The sequence below is a fragment of the Molothrus ater genome, chromosome 16 (genome assembly GCF_012460135.2).
Source record: "Molothrus ater isolate BHLD 08-10-18 breed brown headed cowbird chromosome 16, BPBGC_Mater_1.1, whole genome shotgun sequence".
NCBI classification, from domain to species: domain Eukaryota; kingdom Metazoa; phylum Chordata; class Aves; order Passeriformes; family Icteridae; genus Molothrus; species Molothrus ater.
Window position 1 is genome coordinate 5,545,648 of NC_050493.2, and position 22,290 is coordinate 5,567,937.

The 22,290-nt window shown below is 47.4% G+C and overlaps 2 protein-coding genes across 2 annotated transcripts; both read right to left on the reverse strand.

The window, feature by feature from the left end:
• Nucleotides 1-3,413: 3,413 nt before the first annotated feature.
• On the reverse strand, nt 3,414-11,555 carry LOC118692769 (cytochrome P450 2W1). The gene is made up of 9 exons (XM_036392815.1): nt 11,358-11,555; nt 9,387-9,549; nt 7,378-7,527; nt 7,138-7,295; nt 6,549-6,722; nt 5,410-5,551; nt 4,835-5,019; nt 4,212-4,353; nt 3,414-3,604 (listed from the first exon to the last, which is right to left on the reverse strand). Exons 1-9 carry the CDS (start codon nt 11,553-11,555, stop codon nt 3,414-3,416), a joined length of 1,503 nt encoding a protein of 500 aa, XP_036248708.1.
• A 4,033-nt stretch (nt 11,556-15,588) lies between these two features.
• On the reverse strand, nt 15,589-22,141 carry LOC118692768 (cytochrome P450 2K4-like). The gene is given in 10 exon segments (XM_036392814.1): nt 15,589-15,776; nt 16,155-16,296; nt 16,784-16,971; nt 17,518-17,583; nt 17,586-17,658; nt 18,213-18,386; nt 18,828-18,988; nt 19,273-19,422; nt 19,587-19,749; nt 21,944-22,141. Coding segments are annotated over 10 exon segments (1,503 nt in total).
• Between the last annotated feature and the right edge of the window lie 149 nt (nt 22,142-22,290).

Genomic DNA, 22,290 nt, shown 5'->3' on the forward strand with positions numbered 1-22,290 from the left:
GCACCACCATGTTCAGCACTAAGCCATGTCCTCAAGTGCTGTATCCGTGTGGTTTTGGAACACTCCAGTGCACCCCTGGGCTTCCCCCACCCTGCTGGGTTAGGGCCAGGTCACAGATTAGTCAGGAATTCCAGTGAGCTGGGTATCTGCACTGATGAAGGGTCTTACTGGCAGGTGCAAGCCCAGGAATTGGCTCTTCAGAGGAAGAACTTGGCTGCCAGACACAGCCCAAAGGGAGGAATGCTGAGTGGGCAGGCCAGGAGCTTGCAACATCCACACGTGCTGCAGCAGAGCATGGCTGTGCTGTGGGGAAGGGCAGGGACCCCCCTGCTCACCCCTGGGCTGCCACATAAAACAGGGAAAGGGAAGGGCAGGGATCCCCCTGCTCACCCCTGTGCTCCTGGTTAAAACAAGGAAGGGCAGGGATCCCCCTGCTCACCCCTGTGTGCCAGATAAAACAGGGGAAGGGAAGGGAAGGGAAGGGAAGGGAAGGGAAGGGAAGGGAAGGGAAGGGAAGGGAAGGGAAGGGAAGGGAAGGGAAGGGAAGGGAAGGGAAGGGAAGGGAAGGGAAGGGAAGGGAAGGGAAGGGAAGGGAAGGGAAGGGAAGGGAAGGGAAGGGAAGGGAAGGGAAGGGAAGGGATCCCCCTGCTCATCCCTGTGTGCCAGATAAAACAGGGAAAATGGGAGATGCCAAATGAATTTAAGCCCAGCCATTCCCTGCACACACCTGATTCTGCCAGGTTAATGGGAAATCAGTGTCTTTGCACCCAGCCTTGCAGCAGGTGAGTGCAGTTGGACTGAGGGAGGCATAAACACTACAGACTTAGTCCTGACTCCTTCCCCAGCCCGGATTTGTGCGTTCTAGCCCAGTAAAGACCACAGGGCTGGGCTGGCTGTGGCTCAGAGGGATCGTGGTGCCATCTCGTGGCAAAAATAAAGTAGAAATTCGATTGTGTGCAATGCTCATTGCTCTGGCCAGTGCAGAGGGGTGCAGGTGGAGGTGCTGCAATCCCTGCCCCTGATCCTTGCCCCTCTCAGGGCAGGAGGCCCTGGTGCCAGCATCACACAGCCCCGGGGGTGGCAGGCTGGGCCAGGGGACAGCTGCCAGTGCCATGAGCCACAAAATGAGTTGGTGTTGTTCAGATCTGGCTCTAAACATCAAGACACCTGTCCTGCCCCAAGGTGTTTGCCTTCAACCCAGGTGAGAGTTGCAAGGCACAAACATGTTTTGCAGCTACAGGGGAGACCCTCAGGGCCACTGAGGAATGTGGAAATGCTATTTCCAGCTCTGAAAGCCAATGTTTTCTGCTAGATAAATAGATAGCTGAGTCATAATCAATGTTCTGCCATTGCTTGGCTGAGCAAATAAATGGGAGACAGGCACTTTATTTTGTGGAGATATATTCAGCTGTGTAATTCAGTGTGCTGGGGAGGGATCACTCCCATCCATCTGCTGGCACAGGCACAAGTGGGATGCATTTTTCAAAGGAATCCGAGGAACCTGATTTCCTTGGATGTTTGCAGCTCTGGAGGCTGCTGTGCTGTGAAGGGAGGGATCCATCTCTCTGCTTCAAGAACCCCAGAGCCCATGGCAAGGGGGCAGGTCTGAGGTTCCACCAGTGAATTCATGCAGAGCTGAGCCCAGCTCAGTGTTGTTCCCTAGAGCACTACACTGCTGCTTTATCTATCTTTTCAGTTCATGTTATTTTGGAGGGGTTAAAACAGGAACAATCCTGGCCTTTCTGAAGCCAAAGGCAGAAGTGTTATTTTATTTCAGCAAGACCAAGACTTCCTGCACAGAGCTGCTATGTGGTTTGCTCCCCAGTTGCTTTACCTGTCTCTCCTTGCCTTCCATCCAAAGCACTGAGCAGAGGGCCAGCACCAGCAGCAGGGAGGATGTGGAGGCAACCTTTAACTCAGCCTCTGCCAGCAAGAGGCACAGCAGTGAAGAACTGAGGCTGTCCCCAGGGCTGACTCACAGCCCACAGCTGAGGAATTTGCCCTGGTGAAATCACCCTGCAGGTATGGAGGGTCTGCTGTTGAGCTGGTGTTTACTAGGATGAGCATATGCAGAACTTCTCACCCATGAGATACATCTGCATTTTATCTGTTGTCACTCTGGGCTCAGCATCAGCCTTTCATGGTGTTTGCATTTCTGTGTGCTGCAAAGTTGGGTGCCAGGCATAGGAAATGTAATGAGGACATGGGATTAAAACTTTATTTGGTTCCCATGAAGGGGAAACAAACAATATGATAAAGCACATGATAAGAAAATGCATGTGGAGGAGTGGGAAGTCACAGCAGGTAAATGGATGGGAAATGGACTCAGCTGGAATAAGGTTGTGGAATATGATGGCATGGAAGAGTGAGATAGAGACAACAGCCAGGCTGAGCTACAGAGTAAAGGAAGCCAACCAAAACCAGCTTTAATCCAAAACCAAAACCAACTTTAATCCCTGATCCCCATTCTCTGTGCGTGTGTGTGCAAAACAAGCACTGTGAAATTAGACTGCCTTTGCAGGGGAATTGCATGGCTGGTTCCAAAGGCCAGACCATCCCAAACACAGAATGACTGCTGGTGTAGGGTAACATTAACCAGGGTATCTGAAGAGAGGGAACTCTCTTTGCTGCTGTTTAACAAGGTCAGGAAGGACAGAGATGTGTAAAACTAGCAGTGGGTGTAGTTTATTTTTGTGTCATTAGCCCTTTATGACCGGATGCTGGTGCAAATCTCAAGTGGCCTCATGATTTAAATTGCAAACTCAGGAATGCAGCTCCTGTTTTGCTCCAGCTGGGGAGCAGTGTTGAGCTTGGTTGCAGCACTTGCTTCTCTGAACAGGTTTGCAGCCTCTGGGGCATCTTCCAGAACACTGTTCCCAGGCAGATTTAGTCCTCAAACCACATGGACCCATCACTTTTTTCACTCTTGGTGTTTGGCTTGGCTGCCTGGTGGGTGAAATCCTGGCAGGATTTTGCTGTGAGCTGTGGAAAAGCTCAGGAGGTGTCTATGGATGGCTCAAGCCTGTGACCCACGGTGTCTCTCTGTGGCTTCCAGCGAACTGTGGCTTGTTCTTCCTCAGGATTCCAGGCAGATTTCTGTGACATGGTGAGCTTTGGGAGCCTGGGTGTTCCCCTGCTGCTCATGGGCTGCATCCCCTCCACCAGAGCAGCAGCTTGGTCCCTTCTCCAGCTCTGTGCACATCTTGAGAAGTGGGGTGTGATGGGCAGCACCATGGCTGCGTTTGCATCTCCCCCAGGGCACAGGAACAAAGAGCAGCCCTGGGGGGATGGAGCAGTGCAGAGGGGTGGATGGAGGCAGTGGGGAGGGGATGTGGTGCTGGGGCAGGGTGGGGGATGGCGAGTTTGAGCAGAGTTGGGCTCTTGGACCCCAAAGCTCTGGGACAAGGCCGTGGTTATTCCCTCAGGACAGCACAGGTTGCCTGGGGCTGAGGCCTCAATGTGAAAGTTGTTTGAGGGACGGTGAGGTCGAGGTCAGACTCTGAAACTCCCGGCTGGGGTCGGAAGGTGAATGTTTGGAGCAGCCCTACAAAGAAGACAAAGAGCTCCATCTTGGCCAGGCTTTCCCCGATGCAGTTCCGCCGCCCTGCGGGTGAAAGCAGAGAGTTCACCTCATGGCAGAATCCAGCTGGAATGTTTGCCATGGACACTTAGCATCTGAGATGTTGCAATGGGAGCAGGAGGGAAACTTTGAAATGCACTAAAGCATTTTGGTGTAGAGGAGCCTGTGTTGCTGAAGGTTCCTGCCTGGTCTCTTTTGTCACAGGCTACAGCCATCTTGCAGAGTTGTTGCACATTTATGGTGTGCCCTCTCCTCTCCTTAGCTCTTCCAACCCTCTCAGCATCTTTAACCCTTTCTTTTGGAAAGCAGCCTGATAGAAGAATTCCACCTCCTTCCAAAGTGGAATAGTTTGAAACTCACTTTTCCTGTGGAATTTATCCTCATATACCACTTTTAGATAAAAGTGTGCTTCTTTTTACTACCCTTCTTTGTGCTATATTTAGCAGTGGGAGAGCTGTGCTCTGAGAGCAGCCATTTGCCCAGATGCAGAACAATTGATTCCATGCAGTAGTCTGGTTGCTTATTGACTGAGTTAAGGGCAATGTTTAGACATGAAGACTCATTAGTGTGTATGTGTAATAAAGTGGCCCTGCCACAGCCCCAGCTCTGTGCAGGTCAGCCCTTTAGTTACCTGTGGAGAAAGGCAGGAAAGCTCCTTTCTTTACAAAATTCCCTTCAGCATCGAGAAAGTGGTTGGGGTTGAACTGATGTGGTGTCTCCCATTGTGTCTTATCCAGCAGCACTGAGGTAAGGGATGGGATTACAATTATACCCTGGAAGAAAAGTACACAAAGGCACAAAAGATAGCCAAGTGCTGTTTTGGTTCATTTTCTCACACAGGCTTTGGTGTCCCGGATTTGCTCCACCTGGGGTAGGTGGAGACCATGAGGGTTTTATCCCATCATCCAGCAGAGAGACATCAGTGAGATTCTCCCACTAGTGCCAAGGACTGAAGCCAAACCCCACAGGGTGCTGTGAAAACCTCAAGTGGAAGGTAAAATCCTGCACTTCTCTGGCAGATACTTCACTGTGCAGATGGCAGCAAGGAGGTAAACCAGGGCTGCTCGTGGAGTGAGGAAGTCCTGAGCATGAGAGGGACTGGATTGAGCCATATGACAACCCTGGGCTGTGTACAGAAACCCTTCTGGGGATGGTTTTGGACTCTGTTGTGTAATTCCCTCTAAGAAACCATTCTCCAGTGGCACTGGCAGATCTGGGAGGGTTTTGTGTTCCTGGGAGGCAGCAGATACCTACCTTGGGCAGGAAGTAGCCCCTGAAGTGGGTGTCAACAGCAGTGCAGCGGGGCACGTGTGGCAGGAGGGTGATGAACCTCTGCACCTCGTGCAGCACCGCGTTGGTGTAGGGCATCCTCCTCCTGTCCTCGTACGTGGCCCAGCTCCCAGCCTTGACTGTTCTCCCAATCTCCTCCTGGACCTTTTCTGGAAGGAACAAACAAAAGGGATGTGTCCTAGCGAGGAAGCCAACTCCCTCCTTGGATTTGGTTTAGGGGGAAAAAAAACCCATTTTTCCAGAGTTTGAAGAGAGAGAGGATTCTTAAAGCAGCAGTGTGGGTTTCCCTGCTTTGTGTTTAATTCAGGTGTGTGGGTGGGTTGTTTCTGCAGCATCATACTCTGATCTCCACTCATCCTCTCTCCCAGCTACTCAAAAGGGCTATTTTATTGTGACTTTGATCAGCACCATTTACATTAGCAGTTTATCACAGAGGAGAGCTAGGATTCAGCTCTTCAGGCAAAAGAGCTGCTGTGGGTCTGAGGCCAGACCTCTTCATTTCAGCCTTGCCATGGATGGAGTAGGTAAAAGCTGCTCACTTTGAATCTCTGGGTATTTCATCATGAGCAGGATGGACCACTGGAGCGTGGTGGCAATGGTCTCTGTTCCAGCCATGACCAGATCAAGTATGGATGCCATTAAGTTGTCATCATGGAAGAGGCTGTCTTTCTTGTGCTTCTCCTTGAAAAACACAAGAGGTAAGAAAAGTCATAAAACCATCAGTCTGAGTATTCAGCAAGCGCAGGAAATGCTGCATTACCTACAGCACAGCTGGCTGTGGTCTTGTGTTTGTGAACTGGGTGATAAATAGACCTGATCTTGAATGCACAGCATTCACCAGAGATGGAGCACCACAGATGGAAGGTTTGGAGGGGAGTTTTGGTTCAACAAAAAGAGTCCATCTCCGCTGGAAGCAGACTGAAACCCAGAGCCAGCTGCTGCTCACAGATTCAGCCTTGCAGGTTTGGAAAGAGCCTGGTCTCTGCCCAGAACAGGAGCAGATTCAGTTAATTCTATCTCTGAGGGACTCCTCCTGCCCAAGGCCAGGTTTGAATCCCCAACAATGCTCAAAATCGCCTTTCAGGCCATTTCTGCCTGAGTCTTAGAACTGTGATAACTCCTCCTCCACATAGTTGAGTAGAATACTTAGTGCCTAAGGTCAGCCTGAATCCAGCTGGAAAGAAGAAAAAGCTCAGAGCCCAAATATTTTGTGTTGAATGAAACCAAGTGATGTGTGAAACTGCCGAGCCTCTGCTAAGTGAGATGCAGGGCAGGGTTAGGACTTGTACTGATGATTTATCATTCAAGTTCTTTAAGGGGATCATTCATCTTGATGGAGCAACAGTATCAATGATTAATTGATTTGTTTTCATAAAAAGAAAAGCAGAGTCAGCTTTCATGTGAATTCATGCATTTTCTACTAGGAGTGAGTGGTTGATCTCACATTATTAGTGCTGCTATTTCAGGAGTGGACTGAGAGTAGCTTTTGTGTCTTAATTTTGATAGAAAAATGTACCAATTGGAAGAGCCTGACATCTGATTTAAATACCACTGGAGTAACAGCATGGATTTCAATAGATTTACATGACATGACTGAAATCAAGACTCAGCAACTCCTTTAGCTAGAAAATCTAAAGGAGACATTGCAAACAGCCAACAGAGCTAAGCAGCCCAATACCTCTTGTTGCTTGAATATCAGTGCATCGATGTAGCTCCTCACACTGTTCTCATTGATATCCTCCCTGCTGGCCTTCATGTATTGCCTTAAAATGGCACGCACATCTTCGATTTTCTTGAGCATAATCTTGTGGGTTTTGAAAAGAAATCCAAGGAACGGGTAGAAATTGAAATACTAATGAGAAATTTAAAAAGAGAAGCATTAGGCTTGCAGAAATAACACACAGAATCACACAGAATCCCCTTGGCACATCCTGAAACCGCTTTTTTCCTAAGGGCCAATGAATCAGTTGGGTTTTGTCTTTAGTAGCAATATCTCAGCATCCCAGGGACTTCCCAGGCAGATTTTCATAAGCTAAAGTAACCATAGTTCAGATCTCATTTTAGCTCCACACAGATGTGCAGGATGGGTCAACAGGGAAGTAGGTAAGGGGCATCTGGCAGCAGATTTTGGTGACCCAAGTGTCACATGGAGAACTGTCACATTTTAGGTGTAATGGCTGGTTCTGAACATCAGAAAACTGCTGAAGTAAACCCTGTGTTTGGTGTGGCTCACGTAAAAAAAATTATCTGTGGGACATTTTACTTACGTTTAAATTTGGGGATCCCAGAAGAATCATAATTTCATCTATGAGCCTTAAGAGAGTGAGGAATGTTGGGTCCTTGTAGTCAAACCTGTCCCCAAAGAGCATGACGAAGGTGACGTTGATGGGCGCGCAGTTGAAGGAGGGCAGGCTGAAAGGTTCCCCTGCAGCAGGAGCAGGGTGGGAAAGCTGTGAGACGTGGAGCAGCTGCGACACACACCAGCCCCAGGATGGTCCCCAGCTCACCTTTGAAGGATTTGATCATCTCGATGAGGAAGTGGAGCTCCTCAAAGATTCTGCCCTCTATCATTTGCTTGCCCATGCCGAGGTTGCGCATGCTGGACACGGTGAACCTGCGCGTTGTCCTCCACAGCTCCCCGATGGAGAAGAACAGACCTGGGCAGCCCGTGAGAAATGTGCTGGGCTCAGGCACAGAGGAGCCCCCCACACCAAACCAAACAGGGCACTGGGTGAGCAGGGAGCTCCACAGGTGTTCCTGCTGCCTGTTTTCACATGGATTTAGGGACTGAAGGTCTCCCCTTTCTGTGTGCCTCATCCCTGTATCCTCTCAGCTCCCTCCTCACTGAGCTGTAGCATGGGAAAAGCAAGCTCCCTCCCAGCCCAGTTACCCCAGTCCTCTCCTGAGTGGCAGGTGTGGCTTTCAGACCAGTATGGGTTGGCTGTAGAGCTGGGGGAAGATGTTGGTTTGAGTTTGTCATGGGACACTTGTGACCCTGCTCGTTGCAAGTCTAGGGCCTCAAGCACCTTGTGTGTCTGCAGCTTATCCCTTCATCCTATTCTAGTCATAAAGGAAATTTAACTGTGTGGGATGGGATAATTCAGTCTCCTCAACCCTAAAGTGTTTTATGGAGATTCCCAGCAGTGCTGTATTTTCAGCAGTGGTGAAAATACTGACATTTTTGTGGAGGTTTCTGAGCTCATGCCACGATGATCTCTAGCACCTCCAAGCAGGGATGGGTATTTCATCCTGTCAGAGTGCTGTAAAGAAAAAGTCAGGTCAATAATCCAAAATCTACCTCAGATTGTGGTCAGTTGAAAAGCTGGATGGATTTCACATCTTCATCGTGGCTGTGAGGCTTTTAAATATGTTTGCTTTTCTGTTTTAAAGCAGTGTATTTTTAGTTTGGATAGCAAAACCTTTTGCTCTAAAAATGTCAGAGCAAATTTCTAAACTTCAATTTTTAATTTTTCTTTAATTTATGCAATTTCATCTGGATCATTCCTTTTCTGAGAGCATCTTCACAGTCAACAAATTGGCATTTTCTGAAGAAAAAATGTTTCATGGGAAAATTTGTGACCATTGTTGCTTAACAGCCTCTGAGAGCTTCCATCTTTGGGTCACCTCTAAGTGCCTCAGACTTGGGCTGAGAAGGTAAATGTGAAAGGACTCACAATGCAATACTGATATTCTCCCACAGGGATGTTTTACATGTAAATCAGCTCTAAAAAAATACCTTTTCCCTTATAGATTCCTTTTATTTATGTAGTGATAAATTCATCTATTGATATTATGGCTGGGTAATTTAATTTCTAATTCTAATCCCAACTTCAGCCTCTGACCAACATATAAAGCTGCCTTTTGGTTCTCCCAGCTAAAGCCTTACATGAAGGAGAGGCTGGACAAAGCAAAAAGTCCTCTGAAATAGTCAGAGGTGGAAAAACTATGGGATTGTTTGTAGGGCTGAATTTCCAGCCCTCAGCCTCTTGCTTCTGAAGCTATTTCAGGCTGGTCAACCTGGGGACTTTTGTGGGGAGGCAAAGGTGTGGGAACTGACAGGACAAAGGCAGTGGGAGAAAGGGAAAAACCCTGACAGCTCCCAGCAGCCAAGCCAGGTAGTCCAAAGTCTCCTGGAAACGTGAGGAGGGTTCATAAACCAGTGATGACAGCGAGCTGCTCACACCAACATCGCACAGAGATTAACCCCAGAGTTACCACAGTGCCTTCAAAAATCCCACTCCTCCCACCCCTCAACTCTTTGGATATGGACGGGCTGCAAGTGCATCAGCAGAAATGATGGAAAGCCAGGAGCCATTGCGTGCAAGGAAAGCCAAATATTTGCTGTCACTTGGCTTCAGAAGGTGATGTTTAAAAGCTGGGCTCCAGGGATGCACAGTTAGGCTGTGCCTCATCATCATCATCATCATCATCATCATCATCATCATCATCATCATCATCATTACGGGCACTAAGCGACAACATTGTCCCTCCCAGCCCCCTCTCATTGCTCTAGTACCGTTTCTGTTCTGAATTTGGTCAAATATTGGGATGGATGGTCTGTCTACAAACTCCTCTGTGTAGTTCACAAGCGCCTCTCGCACAACTTCGTACCCGGTCAGCACCACAACTTTCTGGAACCCAAAGTGCAGGGTGAAGATGGGGCCGTATTTTTCTGCAAGCTGAAAAAAAGAGGCGAGCTGTGATGGTCAGGAAGGGTGGGAGAGTGCATGGAGCAGCACCTCCTGCTGTCTGAAAGGACATTTTTCATCCTGGCATCCTGCAGGGAATGGCTGCAGAGCCACCACCTGCAGAAGGGCACCTATGAGCCAGAGCTCATCGTGGTCAAGCATGAGGCATTTTGTACAGATGCTGGCATCTGTATGGAATTCAGGCTTCTTGCCATGAAGGAGCCCTCACCTCCACCAATGCATCACTAATCTGGTTTTGCTGTTAAGGAGAAAATAAATGAAAAACAAAAAAACCCATCTAAAGACTGGACCTCAAATGGCAGCTAAAGTTGGCAAACTGGAAAAAGACCAAAAAAGAGAAGATAGTTCAGTGGCAGTAATGCTGCTGTCACAGAGGAAAGCTTTAGTCTGATCCTCCTGATGTACTAAAGCTCTCCTGCATCCTGCAATGAGAGGAGCAATGGCTCTTTCACAGGACAACGGGGGCACCCTTCATTGCCCACCCAACAAACCCCAGTTGGTGCCAGCTGCTTCGTGCAAACACCATTTTTTGCTCTCTGTGGGGTGAGATGGAGGGATAACCCCTCTGGAGAGATCCCAAAGCCAAGGCAAACACAGGCAATACCAAGCACAGCCTAGCAAGGGACAAAAGCACGCGGAGGTAATTCCAAAGCGCCGTTCAGAGGCTGCAGCAGCGTCTGCCCAGCCCTGCTGGGTAAACTGACCCCAACCCTGACATTGCCCATAACAGCTCCAGGTGCTGGGGCCTCGCCCCGTGGCAGCACAGCCCGTGTTTGCTGAGCATGGGTGTCACAGAAGCCGTGGACACCTGGCTGTGACCCCCCCCTGCCTGTTTGCTCACTCTCTCCATGACCCCAGCATGGGCCATCCCTGAGGGAGCCATCCCCAAGGAAACCATCCCTGAGGAAGCCAGCCCAAGGGAATCATCCCCGAGAGAACCAGCCCCAAGGGAACCAGCCCCAAGGGAACCATCCCTGAGGAAACCAGCCCAAGGGAGCCATCCCAGGGGAGCCATTCCCGAGGGAACCATCCACGAGGGAGCCAGCCCAAGGGAGCCCCGAAGGAACCAGTCCCAAGGGAATCATCCCCATAGGAGCTATCCCCAAAGGAACCATCCCCAAAGGAACCATCCCCTAAAGCCAGGTGGGAATGCCCGGCAGCCCCAGGAGCAGCCTTGTCCTGCACACAGTGGGGTAAGTTTTCTAAATTACAGGTTATTGGAAGAGCTCACAGGTTATTCACTCTGTTCCTTAGCACAGCTTTCCCATCTCTCCCTTGCGCTGCCATCTAGACTTTAATGCATATCCCATTCATCAAGAGGGAAAGGGATTTCACAGTGCAGAGTCCGGATTTGGCCCTCTCTGCAGCAGTTTTGGGGTCGCTGCATTGTGGATTCCTCTTGCCAGATCTCCGGGGCGTAGGGGAGGGAAGCAATTTAATTTATGTTAGTTATGTCCTAATGCTTTAAAAGATTTCTGGGTGTCCAAGCTGTCAAATTAATATTTCAAATCCCACAAGCATTATAGACTTCATGTACATCACCACAATTACATGAAGAAATCCCATATTACCCAGAGGTCTTTTTTTAGTGGTTGATTGCTCCTAAATTACATTGCATCAACACAGACATTGACTAGAAGAAGCCCAGAAAGATATCATAAAGCAATTTTCACACCTTTACAATTTAGTTTGAATTAAAAAAGACAAAATTTCTCACTGATACATCTCAGGCAACTTTAAAATCTGTGAGGGTCAGGGTTAGGGTTTTTTTGTCCTACCTTCATTAGTGATTTATCTTGCCTTCTAAGATCCACCAAGTGCAGGTTGCCAATGATCGGAAGAGGAGTTGGACCAGGAGGTAATTTAAAAGCTGAATTTTTATAGCCAGTTGAAAAATAGGCTACAGCTAATAATACTGCTGTGCACAGCAGACAAACTAATGCAGGATCAGAGAGAAATGAAACTAAAAAAGACATTTTTTAAAGTAATAATCTGGTTTTTGGGGTTAGAAGCAATAAAAATGCAGTGGCACTGTTCAGTTTCTGCCAGCTGGCTCTCTGTTTGCTCTCTGCAATTGCTACAAGCACTCAATTCTTATTAAGGTTTGTAGAGTACCTAAATAAATACTGCATACTCCACCCTCTTTAAACACCTCAGAGAATGTGGTCTAAGCAGTTTGCAAAGCCTGTCCAGAAGTAAAGAGAGTTTCAAATTACAAACCCATGCATGTGTGTGCAAGAACATATACATGGGAAAAGGTGCTTGGCATTCCTCTATAACCTCCTCCTCCTCCCTGAGACCTCAAGGTCCTTCATTAGCAGTACTATGACCCTCCAAGCACTCTGCTCACACAGGGAAATAAAAAGGCTCTTGGAATCCTATTAGAACCTCCAGATTCAGGCTTAGGTAGGATTTGAGATCTCCATGTTACTAGAGAAAAATATCAGTAGTTTTACAGGAGACTTTGGCTTTCTTGATGTCAAGTGGAGATCAAAGGTTGTTAATAATGGTAAAGCCCAACTATCCCTGGGGGGTTGTAGCCCATAAACTTCTTTATAAAGTCAGCTCTGAACTGCCCGGGAGGGATGTGATTTCAGACTTTGTGTATGAGGTGGAAGACATGTAATAGCTAGCCACAGAAAATTAGCTTGGATCAAGTGATCATGAGTAGATTCATGAGTGCAATGGAAAGACAAAATTAGATTTGAAACTTCTGGGAGGACTTCATTTTGTGAGAGCAGCTTCTAAGGGATAGAGGGAAGAAATTAACAAAGTTAATGAAGCTAGCTGACCTGGCAGGCTCCAGAAGGGGAACAAGGCAGGAGAATGGAATGATTTTTACTCAAAGATACTAAACACCTGAAGCTTGCATCCCTTATGAAGGCTTAAGCCTTGCTTAGAAAATAATTGAGGTTACCTGCATAGTGGTTTTCAGGAGGAAGTTTGGCATAACCAGCCAAAGGAATACAATCATTCAGGGAAGAAAGAGCTGTCTTACATGATGAGGAAACACAAGGCTAAAGGTACATTTGTCCAAAGGTTAGATCGTATAAAGGCCATTATTCAGCAAATATGGGTCCTTAGCCTTGTAAATGGAAAGAAGGCAGGAAGGAGGTAGATCTGATCCAGAGTGGGGCATGGTCAGCAGGGTCACAGAGCAACATCTGCTGGGCACTCACCAGAGCTGCCTGTGTGGTGAGGAGATGTTGCAGCACAACAGCCACCCAGAAGCAGGAGCAGCAAGTGTGTCGCAACATTTCTGAGATTTATTTTTTTATTAGCTTCCAAGAAATGGGCTGGAGGCAGTGGTTTCCCCCAGAGCATGCCTAGGATGACTCAGCCCTGCCTGCTCCATGAGCTAAGAGGCAGAGGGGCTGTAAAGACAGGCAGGAAGGAACATGGCTGGCACAGGATGCAGAACGTGGGCACTGCCATGAGGACTTGCAATGGCACATGCTCTGTGCCTGGGCAAAATGTTTGTTCCTGCAGGGTTTTCTTGGACCAGCAGCACCCTGCAGGGCAAAAGTTACGTGTTGCTGCTGCTCTCCTGGTATTTCACCTTACCCTGGGAGCCTCTGAACTCATAAAAAGGCCTTTCAGAAAGAGACTTAAATTATCTCTGAAAAGCCAGGGGGAGTGTATTGTGGTTTTTTTCCAAGGCAGGCTCTGAGTGCAGTGCATTAAAATGACAAAGGTAAGTAAAAGTCTTTCGATGACAAGAAATTCCTGTCTCACTGATGTGTCTGGTACGTGTTTTGTGTTTCACTCCAGAGCCGAGCTGCTACGTGCTGCCCTGCCTGAGCACACAGAGCCGAGCACAAAACACCTGCCAGGCACTGACACTGCTCTGGGTGCATTCCTGGGGCAGCCAGGCCCCTCAAGGTGCTCCTGGTCCAGTTGTCCTCCATCCCTCGTGCTCGTGTGGCATTCTGCCACTGCTTTTGACTGGTGGTACTGGTGAGGATGTGGAACGTTGGGTATTGGCCACCTAAGGGCAACCACACCACTGCCAGTCCGCCAGCCTGGGCCACTAAAACACCAGCCCTACATCCTTTAACTTAAATGCCCCAAAACCTCTGCACCTCCCCTGCCAGTCCCATTCTTCACTAGCAGTGCAGCCTTGGATAATTCCTGCTGGCTTTTACTGTGATGGGTTCCTTGTAAGCAAGGGCAAGAGACACAGGAACCACTGAAAGGGGCCACATCAGAGAGCCTTGCAGAGCCATGTCCTGCCTCACACAGCAGTTGGGATTTTCTGGAGTTAGAAATCCAGCTATTTCCTTTGAGGTGTTTGTGGCTGTCAGTATTGTCACTCTTTGTGCTCCTGAACATGTCCTGGCTGCAGGCTGCCACGGATCCCTGTGCACACATCTCTCTTGTGGGGGTATTGAAGGTGGTGCAGCCCAGCTTTATCAGTTTGACCTGAAATCAACTGCATACTGTCACACCAGATAGATCAACAGCAAGAGAACAAAATATTTAATGATTAAGTAGGTGATAAGGTCAGGCTTGCAGTAGCTAGACTGCAAATACAGCAACAGCAAAACAAACGCAAGCAAGCGCAGCAGCAGAGGCTTCCTTGTCACAGAGCACTCCCTGAGCTGAGCCCAGGAGCTGGAGCTGGGCCTGTGCTACAGCCCCTGAACAAGTGCAACACCAGCACAAGTAGAAGGTGCAGAATCACTGTGAGAGAGCTGCCTTTAGTCGTGTGAACTGAAGCTAGTGAGGAGAGTCAGTGTCTTGGCCAGAGGCTGCTGTACTTTGTCATCCCTTCATATTCTTTCTCCTTTCTTTCCTTCCATTTGCACACAGCTCAGCTTTAAACAACAGTAATTTTAGTTTTATGCCCCATTTTCAGTTGAATGGACAATGCTGTCCCTATTCATCACAACACCCCTGGTAATTGTGACTGAAGTTTGGAATTAGGAGTCTGTGGATAATAGTTCACCCTGCAGTCAGTGCAGAGAGTGAGAAATGTCAACCTTATGGCAGCTGATTCATCCCCTGAAGGATCCTTTCTCTCTGTGGAGGGTAGAGAAGATCTACAGAGCAAGTACAGCCCCTGAGGTGCAGGTGGGGCAGGGAGCAGGGGCTGAGCCTCTCCCAGCTCTGTGCTGGAGTGTGGCAGTCCCTGCCCAGCCCCAGCTCCACTGCCCTGCCCCAGGCTGGTATCGCTTCACGCTGATTCAGAAACTCTTCCCTTGCCATGGCTGCTCATTTTCTGCCAGGTTAGGGATCTAAGATGGCCCAATAAGGGATTGGACAAGTGCCAGAGCCAGCATGAAGCCAGGAGAGGTGAGGGAGTGGTAGAAATGCCTTTCTTAGGCATTTCTGCAGAAGCAGAAAGCTGCTCAATTGGCCCCATCATAAATGGGCTGTTCAGCATGAAGTGCCTGGTGTGAGGTGGAAAGAACCCATTTCCCAAAGCACTTAGATGTTTTCTGATAACTGTCCCGTGCCTGGGTCTTGGCATCAGCCCGTGTTACACCCTTGTGTCTGGGACTCTGTAATAAAGATAAGGCAGGTTGTATGGCACAATGGAAGCTCAGTCTGAGGCTCAGCTGAGCAACCATCCTGAGGAGATTTCCAGATCCTTTGAGTGTCTCTTGTCTCCAGCTGGGCCACTTATAATCAGCTCTGCTCTAGGGCTTGGACTTTGGGCTGAGAAATTCCCCATAGAGGCTGCTAGGGGAGAGCTCTGATGGATTACATCTACAGAGGAGGTCTGAAGGCGTTTCACTCTTTCAAACTGCCCTGAAAACAGCATCTCTGATGTGCTGTTCCAGGAATGAATCACTGTTTCTGAGAGCAGAACTCAGAGCTGTCTGAAGGGTTTGCATTATACAGACATTGCAAGAGCTGTTGGAGAGGATGTCATGAATGAGAGAAAATAAAATAACAGTGCCTGGTGTTCTCTTTCCCCTAAAGCTCAGGGACAGCTTTCCCCCACTGTAACTAGATTTGCTTTAAAGCTTGAAGTGTTCACTACTCTAATGCTGTGTTATTTGATCATTCACAGGGCACAGCACAAACCAGGTGAGGCATGGGAGTCAAGGTAAAGCCAACATCAGCAGTGAGATCCAGGTCTGACTTCTCCACTCCTGGAGGAGGCTGGAAAACAAATTTGCGGAGCAAGCCCGAAAAGAAGAGGAACAGCTCCATTCTGGCCAGTCCTTCACCAAGGCAAGCCCTTCGCCCTGAAAACAGCCAGGGGAGAAGTTAATGGTCAGCACAGTAACTGTTAGTGTTGATGTCTGAGACCTTCTAAACAGGAGGTACAGTCTGGAGGAGCAGGCTGCTGAGGTAGGAGATTTTCCCTCCCTTCTCTCTGTGTATTCGAGTGCTACTGATTTGGTCTCAAACTACACAGAAGTCTGTAAATGTATGAAATTGTTCAGTGACTGTGAGTAAATTCATGTCTCCCATCTCTCCCTAAGAAGAGGTGGTTACCTACAGCAATGGTGGAAATGAGAAATGACCAGAAATCCTTTACCCTCTGTTCTGTGTCCCTGGCTTTCATACTTTCCTGAAACCAGGGAGAACTGCCATTAGCCTTGCACCCACACCCCTCTTACCTATGGAGAATGGAATAAATGCTTCTCTCCTAATGAAGTTCCCATTGGCATCAAGGAAATGGGAAGGGTTGAACTGATCCGGGGTTTTCCAGTGTAACTCATCATTCAGAGCAGAGGTCAGCAGTGGAATAATCTCAGTACCCTGAAAGGGATCAAAGAAACTCATGGAACAGGAGATCACTCCCTTACACAAGCCAGGCTGTGTTCTTTTTCCTAATGTGAAGAGGCAAATAAGACATGACAGATAGAACTGGGGAATGTTTCTCTGCCCCATCGTGGCTCTGTCTGTTTTCAGTAACTGCTGTTTTATTTTTTGGACCACAAAACATTCCTTTCTTACAGAGTCAGATCTTCCAACAAAGGTGCTGGGGTAGAGGTCCCACATTTGACATAAAAGATTCAAACTAGAGTGATTTAATTAAGTCTCTGGTTAATCATGATTCAAACAACTGTACCAGACCACAATCCATTGTATGTTTATAGTAATTATCCTGGATCTAAGACAAAGGGTCACAGCACATATTAAACCATGCATCACCATGTCTTTAGTTATTTATGTGTTTCTTCATCTGCTTTAAAGAAAGCTGTGAGTAATCTGTGCAGCCCAAGCTGCCAGCCTCAGAGCTCACCTTAGGAATCACATAGCCTCGGAAATTCACATTTCTGGGAGTCGATCTGGATACGCCCATGGGGACAATATTGGCAAACCTTTGTATTTCGTGTATTACTGCTTCCGTGTAAGGCATTTTTTTCCTGTCCTCCAACTTAGGCAGCTCTCCTGGTTCAATGACATGGTTCATTTCTTCCTGAATCTTTCCTTGGAGGGAGGAAAGGATTAAGAAGCTGATAACAATCTCATCTTGCAACTGAAATGGCTACCAGTTTGGCAGAGATGAGGAAAAGGGAAAGCTGTAAATATCTGGGAAGGGCAGAAGTGGGTAAGTCAGGGCATGGTGGGGTTCCTTCAGGTTTGTTGTTGAGCTAAGGCAGCTTGAATGGAGTCACTACAGTCCATCTCATGCCTGACTTTCACTACACACCTTTGTTACCCCATAACCTCCAACAGAAACCAGATCAGAATCAGCTCCTGAGGGGACCTTTAGTGACGTAAGCCCATTGCCTGCAGGTGAATTAACAGGAGGGAGCTTTACTGTGTCTGTAGGCTGCTCCTCAGCCTCTCCCACTTGGTTGGGCTGGTTTATTGCAATCCAGCTGAATAAAATTCCTTTGTAAAGTCAACGCTTGCTATCTCAGAGCACTGAGAATAATTACTCTAGGCAACAGTGAATGAGTTCCACTCCCTTCCACAACCAAAGCCTTAAGCATGCAACAATAAATTGCACAAGAGATGTGTCCTCCTTACTCTGAATTTCTGGGTATTTCATCATCAGCAGTAGCCCCCAGCGCACAGTTGTGGATGTGGTCTCAGTCCAGCAGCAAAGAGGTCCAGGGTTGAAAACATCAGGTTTCCATTGCTGAATGCAGTGTGTGGTTTCTTTGACTCCTTCAAAACATGGGGATAATACAGCAAATAATACCCATATGTGACTGCGTTGCCACCATTTTTATCTGCATTTTAGCCTTCTGTGACTTTATATGTGCTGGAAAACTGAATATTTAGTCTTTTAGCATTAGGGCCTATGATGTGTGGAATTTTTCTGGCCCCAAGCATATGTGTAACCCCCAAGTCTAAATATTAGAAAAAATTCCAATGAATTAGAATTTATTTACTGCAACACAGTTCATCACAGGACCATTCTTGCAGGAAGGTTTGGGATGATCTCCTCCTTATGTGTGTTGAGTGGGAATTTATTTCCCCCTCGTGGGATATCTCAATAACTGAATCCCTTTAACCAGCAGTTCCAGTGGGGCCATGAGCGAATCCAGCACAGCTCAGTGTGCGATATATTCTTTGATATATTCTGCTCACTGCACTTCTTCTGTTTCCACTCACAGCCAGTCCCTGACAGACGGCGAGTCCTAAGGGCTAGCTAAGTCACAGCTAAGGGAAGGGAACAGAAAGGCACTCAGCTTTAAAGGGACTCAGCTTTAAAGCACCTGTTTTTGCTTCACCAGAAAGGCATCGACAAAGCCTGTTAAGTCATTTTCATTAAGCTCCTCTTTGTGTTCCTGGAAGAGCTTCTGGAGAAAAGCATTCAATTCAAGGATATTTTGTAGCACAGTCTTGGAAGCTCCAGACAGAAATCCAAGGGATGGGTAGAAGTTATATAACTGCAAGACAAGTTTTACTGTTAATTGGCATTTTTGAACAAATACTGGTGTCTCAAATCACACTGCTGGTCTCTTGTCCTATGCCCCGATATTTGAGGCTGTAATTCCCCCCTTCTACAGTCCAAGGAGCTCTGGATTTCTGCAGAAATAGAATGTTCCTTCTGTAATTCAAGGAGGCAGGTTTGGGATTGTGCTTCTGCTCTTCAAAGAGGGTAAAGTTGTTCCTTTTGTGAAGAGTTTGGATTTTTTATTTTTACTAATAAGTTTGACAAAGTGGAGGAGCCTGGGAATCTGTGCATTGCAGGTACAGAACCACAGATGTGTTCTGTACAGGCTGACTGGCTGATAATGTTCTTTTTCTCAAGAAGAAATATGTGGGAGGCCAGAAGAACAAATGCTGAAACTGGATATTCCCCAAAATCCATAAAATTTTGCTCTTACCTGCACCATAGGGGAGCCCAACAGCTTAGTATTTTGATTTATCAGCTTCAGCAAAGTTAGAAATACTGGATCATCATATTCAAACCTCTCTCCAAACAATATAGAGCAGATGACATTGGATACAGCATTGTTGAGTATCATTTTTGTATCAAATGGCTTCCCTGTATTTCAAGCAATGAAAACAAATGACAAAATGACTATGCTCATTTCAGTCTGGTTTCCTATGGAAATGTAGTCCTGAGCTCCCAAAGAAAATTCATTCCCCACCCAGAATTCATAGCAGGGAATTTTGTTTCAGTGTTTTAAGGCCTTGGTTCAATAACCTAATGCACTTTATGCTGAACTTTAACCACGAGATACCATTTGCTCAGAGTTAAACTTTCATTAATCTTTATTGTTCTGCTAGACCTGTTCTCTGTCTCTGGATGAAAGACTTGACACTCACCATGATAGGATTCAAAATATTTGATAAGGGAATTTACTTCCTCCAGGATTCGGACCTCAAGGGTTCTCTTTCCCATTCCAAAGTCTCTCAGTGTGGACAAGGTAAATCTTCTCATAGTTTTCCACATCTCTCCATGGCTGAATGCTATGCCTAAAATAAAGGTGTAACATCCTTATGGCACCTGTGGTTCATAAATTTTCTTCCACACTGGTGCCTCCTAAGATCACAGGAAGTGATCTGTAAGAGGACAGTACTCTCTGCTGTGAGGATGGAATGAACAAAGACAAAACTTATCCAAGCAAAAGGTCAGTTACCATTTCCTTGTGTCATTTTTCTAAATATGGGTATTTCTGCCCTCTCTCCAAACTCTTCAGCATGATTTAATAGGGCATCCTTGATGGTTTCATATCCAGCCAGTACCACGACCTTCCGGGGTCCAAAATGCACCGTGAAGACGCTGCCATAGATCTTGGAGAGCTGTCAAGGTAAATAAATATGTTCATTCAAAGCCAGATCTGGACTCAAACACTACTACTGGCCACTCTAGGTGGTTTCTAGACCAAAAGGAGCCTCCCAGCCCTGCCTGATATCTCCAGGTGCTGCTGTAATTCAAGCAGTGAGCAGCAGCTATCGATTGCCAGCATCTCTGCTTGCACCCTGTTTGCACAACAAGGTGTCTGCTATCACTGCTCCTATCAGGGGAGTCAATAAAGTGCCACTGCATTCCTGTGGTGTTCTGCAGTAGCAGGCCAGCAATACCACCTTGGGAGGCTGGCTAGAGAATGCTGCTGCAGGCAGGCCTGTTTGTTGTAGTGCTGGTGACCTGAGGCAAGCAGGCATGCACACACCTTTGAGGCTGAAGCCACAAACACTGCAAAAACAAGGCCAGACAATAACTCTTTCTTCCAGGACAGCACTTGTCTCTAATTATGGCAAGGTGGGTAGTGTTGCAGTCATTATGGAATTATTTGCTGGCCACCAGAAACTTGAATCCCACTAGGAAGCATATTCTGGTAGATAATGTCACAGGAGTGGTAGGCATTTATAGCAAATTAAAAATGAATCATCTGTTAACCTGAAAGGTGGCTTTGACAAGCTAATCATTCACTTGGTATTTTAGGCTTCATTTGAACACACTACAAGCCATCCCCTCCAAATGTCTTCTTGTTTCTGATGTGCCTGGCTTACCATTTTCTATGCATTAGATAGATTCCACAAATTGAATTTCAGATTAGAAGCAGCTCCTGTTATTACACCAGACAAATTGAATTTGTTTTCATCAAGCAGTGGTTAGACAGCTTGGGAGATAACATTAGCACTGGTTCTTCCATCCCTGGCAGCTCACAGAGCATGTGGCAGAGCCAGGGGCAGGGAATCACAGCTGCCTCTGAGCCTTCCTTTGGCCATCTCCTTGCATTAGTGCTTCTTGGCAGCCCCTCTGGTTTTACTCAGCAGCACAAGTATTGGATGTGGCAGGCCTGAAAGCCCAAATAAACCTTCTTGGTAGATTATGGGAAATTAGTCTGGTGCTGTCACGTGACGTTTGTATCATAAAATCCCCCAGTACTGCCAAAAATAGTTCATAAATAGTTTCATACTGACATCCTCAAACATACCCAGGAGCTCAGAACCAGAAGCCCATCAGAACTGATCTCTACACAACCCTCTGCCCCATAAATCAGGGCAGATGAGCACTGTGTGCCTGCTGTAGGAATTCTGTGCTTTGGCAACACAGGGTGCCCTTCCTTCCACAGCTAACAGGAGGATTGCAGTGTCTGCACTGCCCTCCCACTGCACAGGCTCAAGGGGCTGAAGGAGTTCTCTGGGGACCAGCTTCCCCCCATCATAGTGTCCAGTAAGCAGCACACACACAGGGCATGTAACAGGTCCCTCACAGCACCTCAACTGTCTCTACAGCAACCAGATAAAATCTGAATTCCCACTGAATTGTCTCCAGGTCCCTGTGGGAACACAGCAGACACTTTCTGAAACAAACATTGCCCCTGGCTTTTTAATATTTAAGTGGGTTTTTTTTTTTCTCTCTCTCTTTTAGAAATATGAGTATCCATGGAGCTGTGTAAGAAAAAGCAATTTGATTAGCTAGACATATAAAATCCATGCATCGAGTCCTCAACCATCCTGGGCAGTGTGTGCATGGGGAGGGCTGGGGAGGCAAAGTTCTGCTGTGCATTGCAGAGATGTAATTAGTTTTGGAAAAAAAGTTTGTCCCTCTGCTGTGGGGATGATGCCTTTTCTTGCTCCATCCCTTCCATCCACCTGTCCTTCCTAGAGGTCTGGTGGCAGGGAGACATCTCTTGATGGCAGCAGCCTGGCCCAACTCAAGTCTTTTACCTGCAGCCTTTGAAGGGCTCAAAACGCCAACAGTTTGGAGTAGATTGTGAAGGGTGGGAGGTCTACACTTGAGTGTGTATAAAGAAAGGAGTGTATGGTTTATATTCATATATATAAATACAAGAGTTTGTGTGTGTGTGTGTGTGTGTGTGTGTGTGTGTGTGTGCACCTCTGAAGGTAAAGTTGTTCTGCCTGTGTGCCACATATCTCATTGCTGCCCTCCACACAAAGCAAACACAACCACATCTCTGTTTCCCCAGCTGCATTTCTCATTGCAGGAATTGCACATTTGGCCCCTGCCTGCTCGCTCAGCCCCTACCTCTGTCAGCGACTGGAACGGCTTTTTCAGGTCCACCACGTTCAGGTTCCCAATCAGAGGAAGAGGTCGTGGCCCAGGGGGCAAATTGCAAACTGATTTCTTGGAGCTGGAGAGAAAGTAAAAGAGAGCAAAGAGCCCTGCTGCCAAACAGAGCAGTGAGCTGGAGCCCAGGTACTGCAGGAGACTCTGCACAGCCATGTCCAAAGGCAGCTGAGGGTATGAGCACCTTGGGGTCCCTTTATAGCCCTTCTGTCATTGCCTGAACACACCTTCTGGGGAAGAGGCTTTACACAGAGAAAAGGGCTCTGCAGACTTGTTTACATCCACTCAGACCAGATGTGCTCCAT

Coding starts and splice junctions, on each gene's coding strand:
- LOC118692769 (XM_036392815.1), bottom strand. CDS start 11,555: ATGTCTTTTTTAGTTTCATTTCTCTCTGATCCTGCATTAGTTTGTCTG. Junction 7,296..7,377: donor GATGATCAAATCCTTCAAAG/GTGAGCTGGGGA, acceptor CTCCTGCTGCAG/GGGAACCTTTCAGCCTGCCC. Junction 5,552..6,548: donor TGATATTCAAGCAACAAGAG/GTATTGGGCTGC, acceptor GTGTTTTTCAAG/GAGAAGCACAAGAAAGACAG.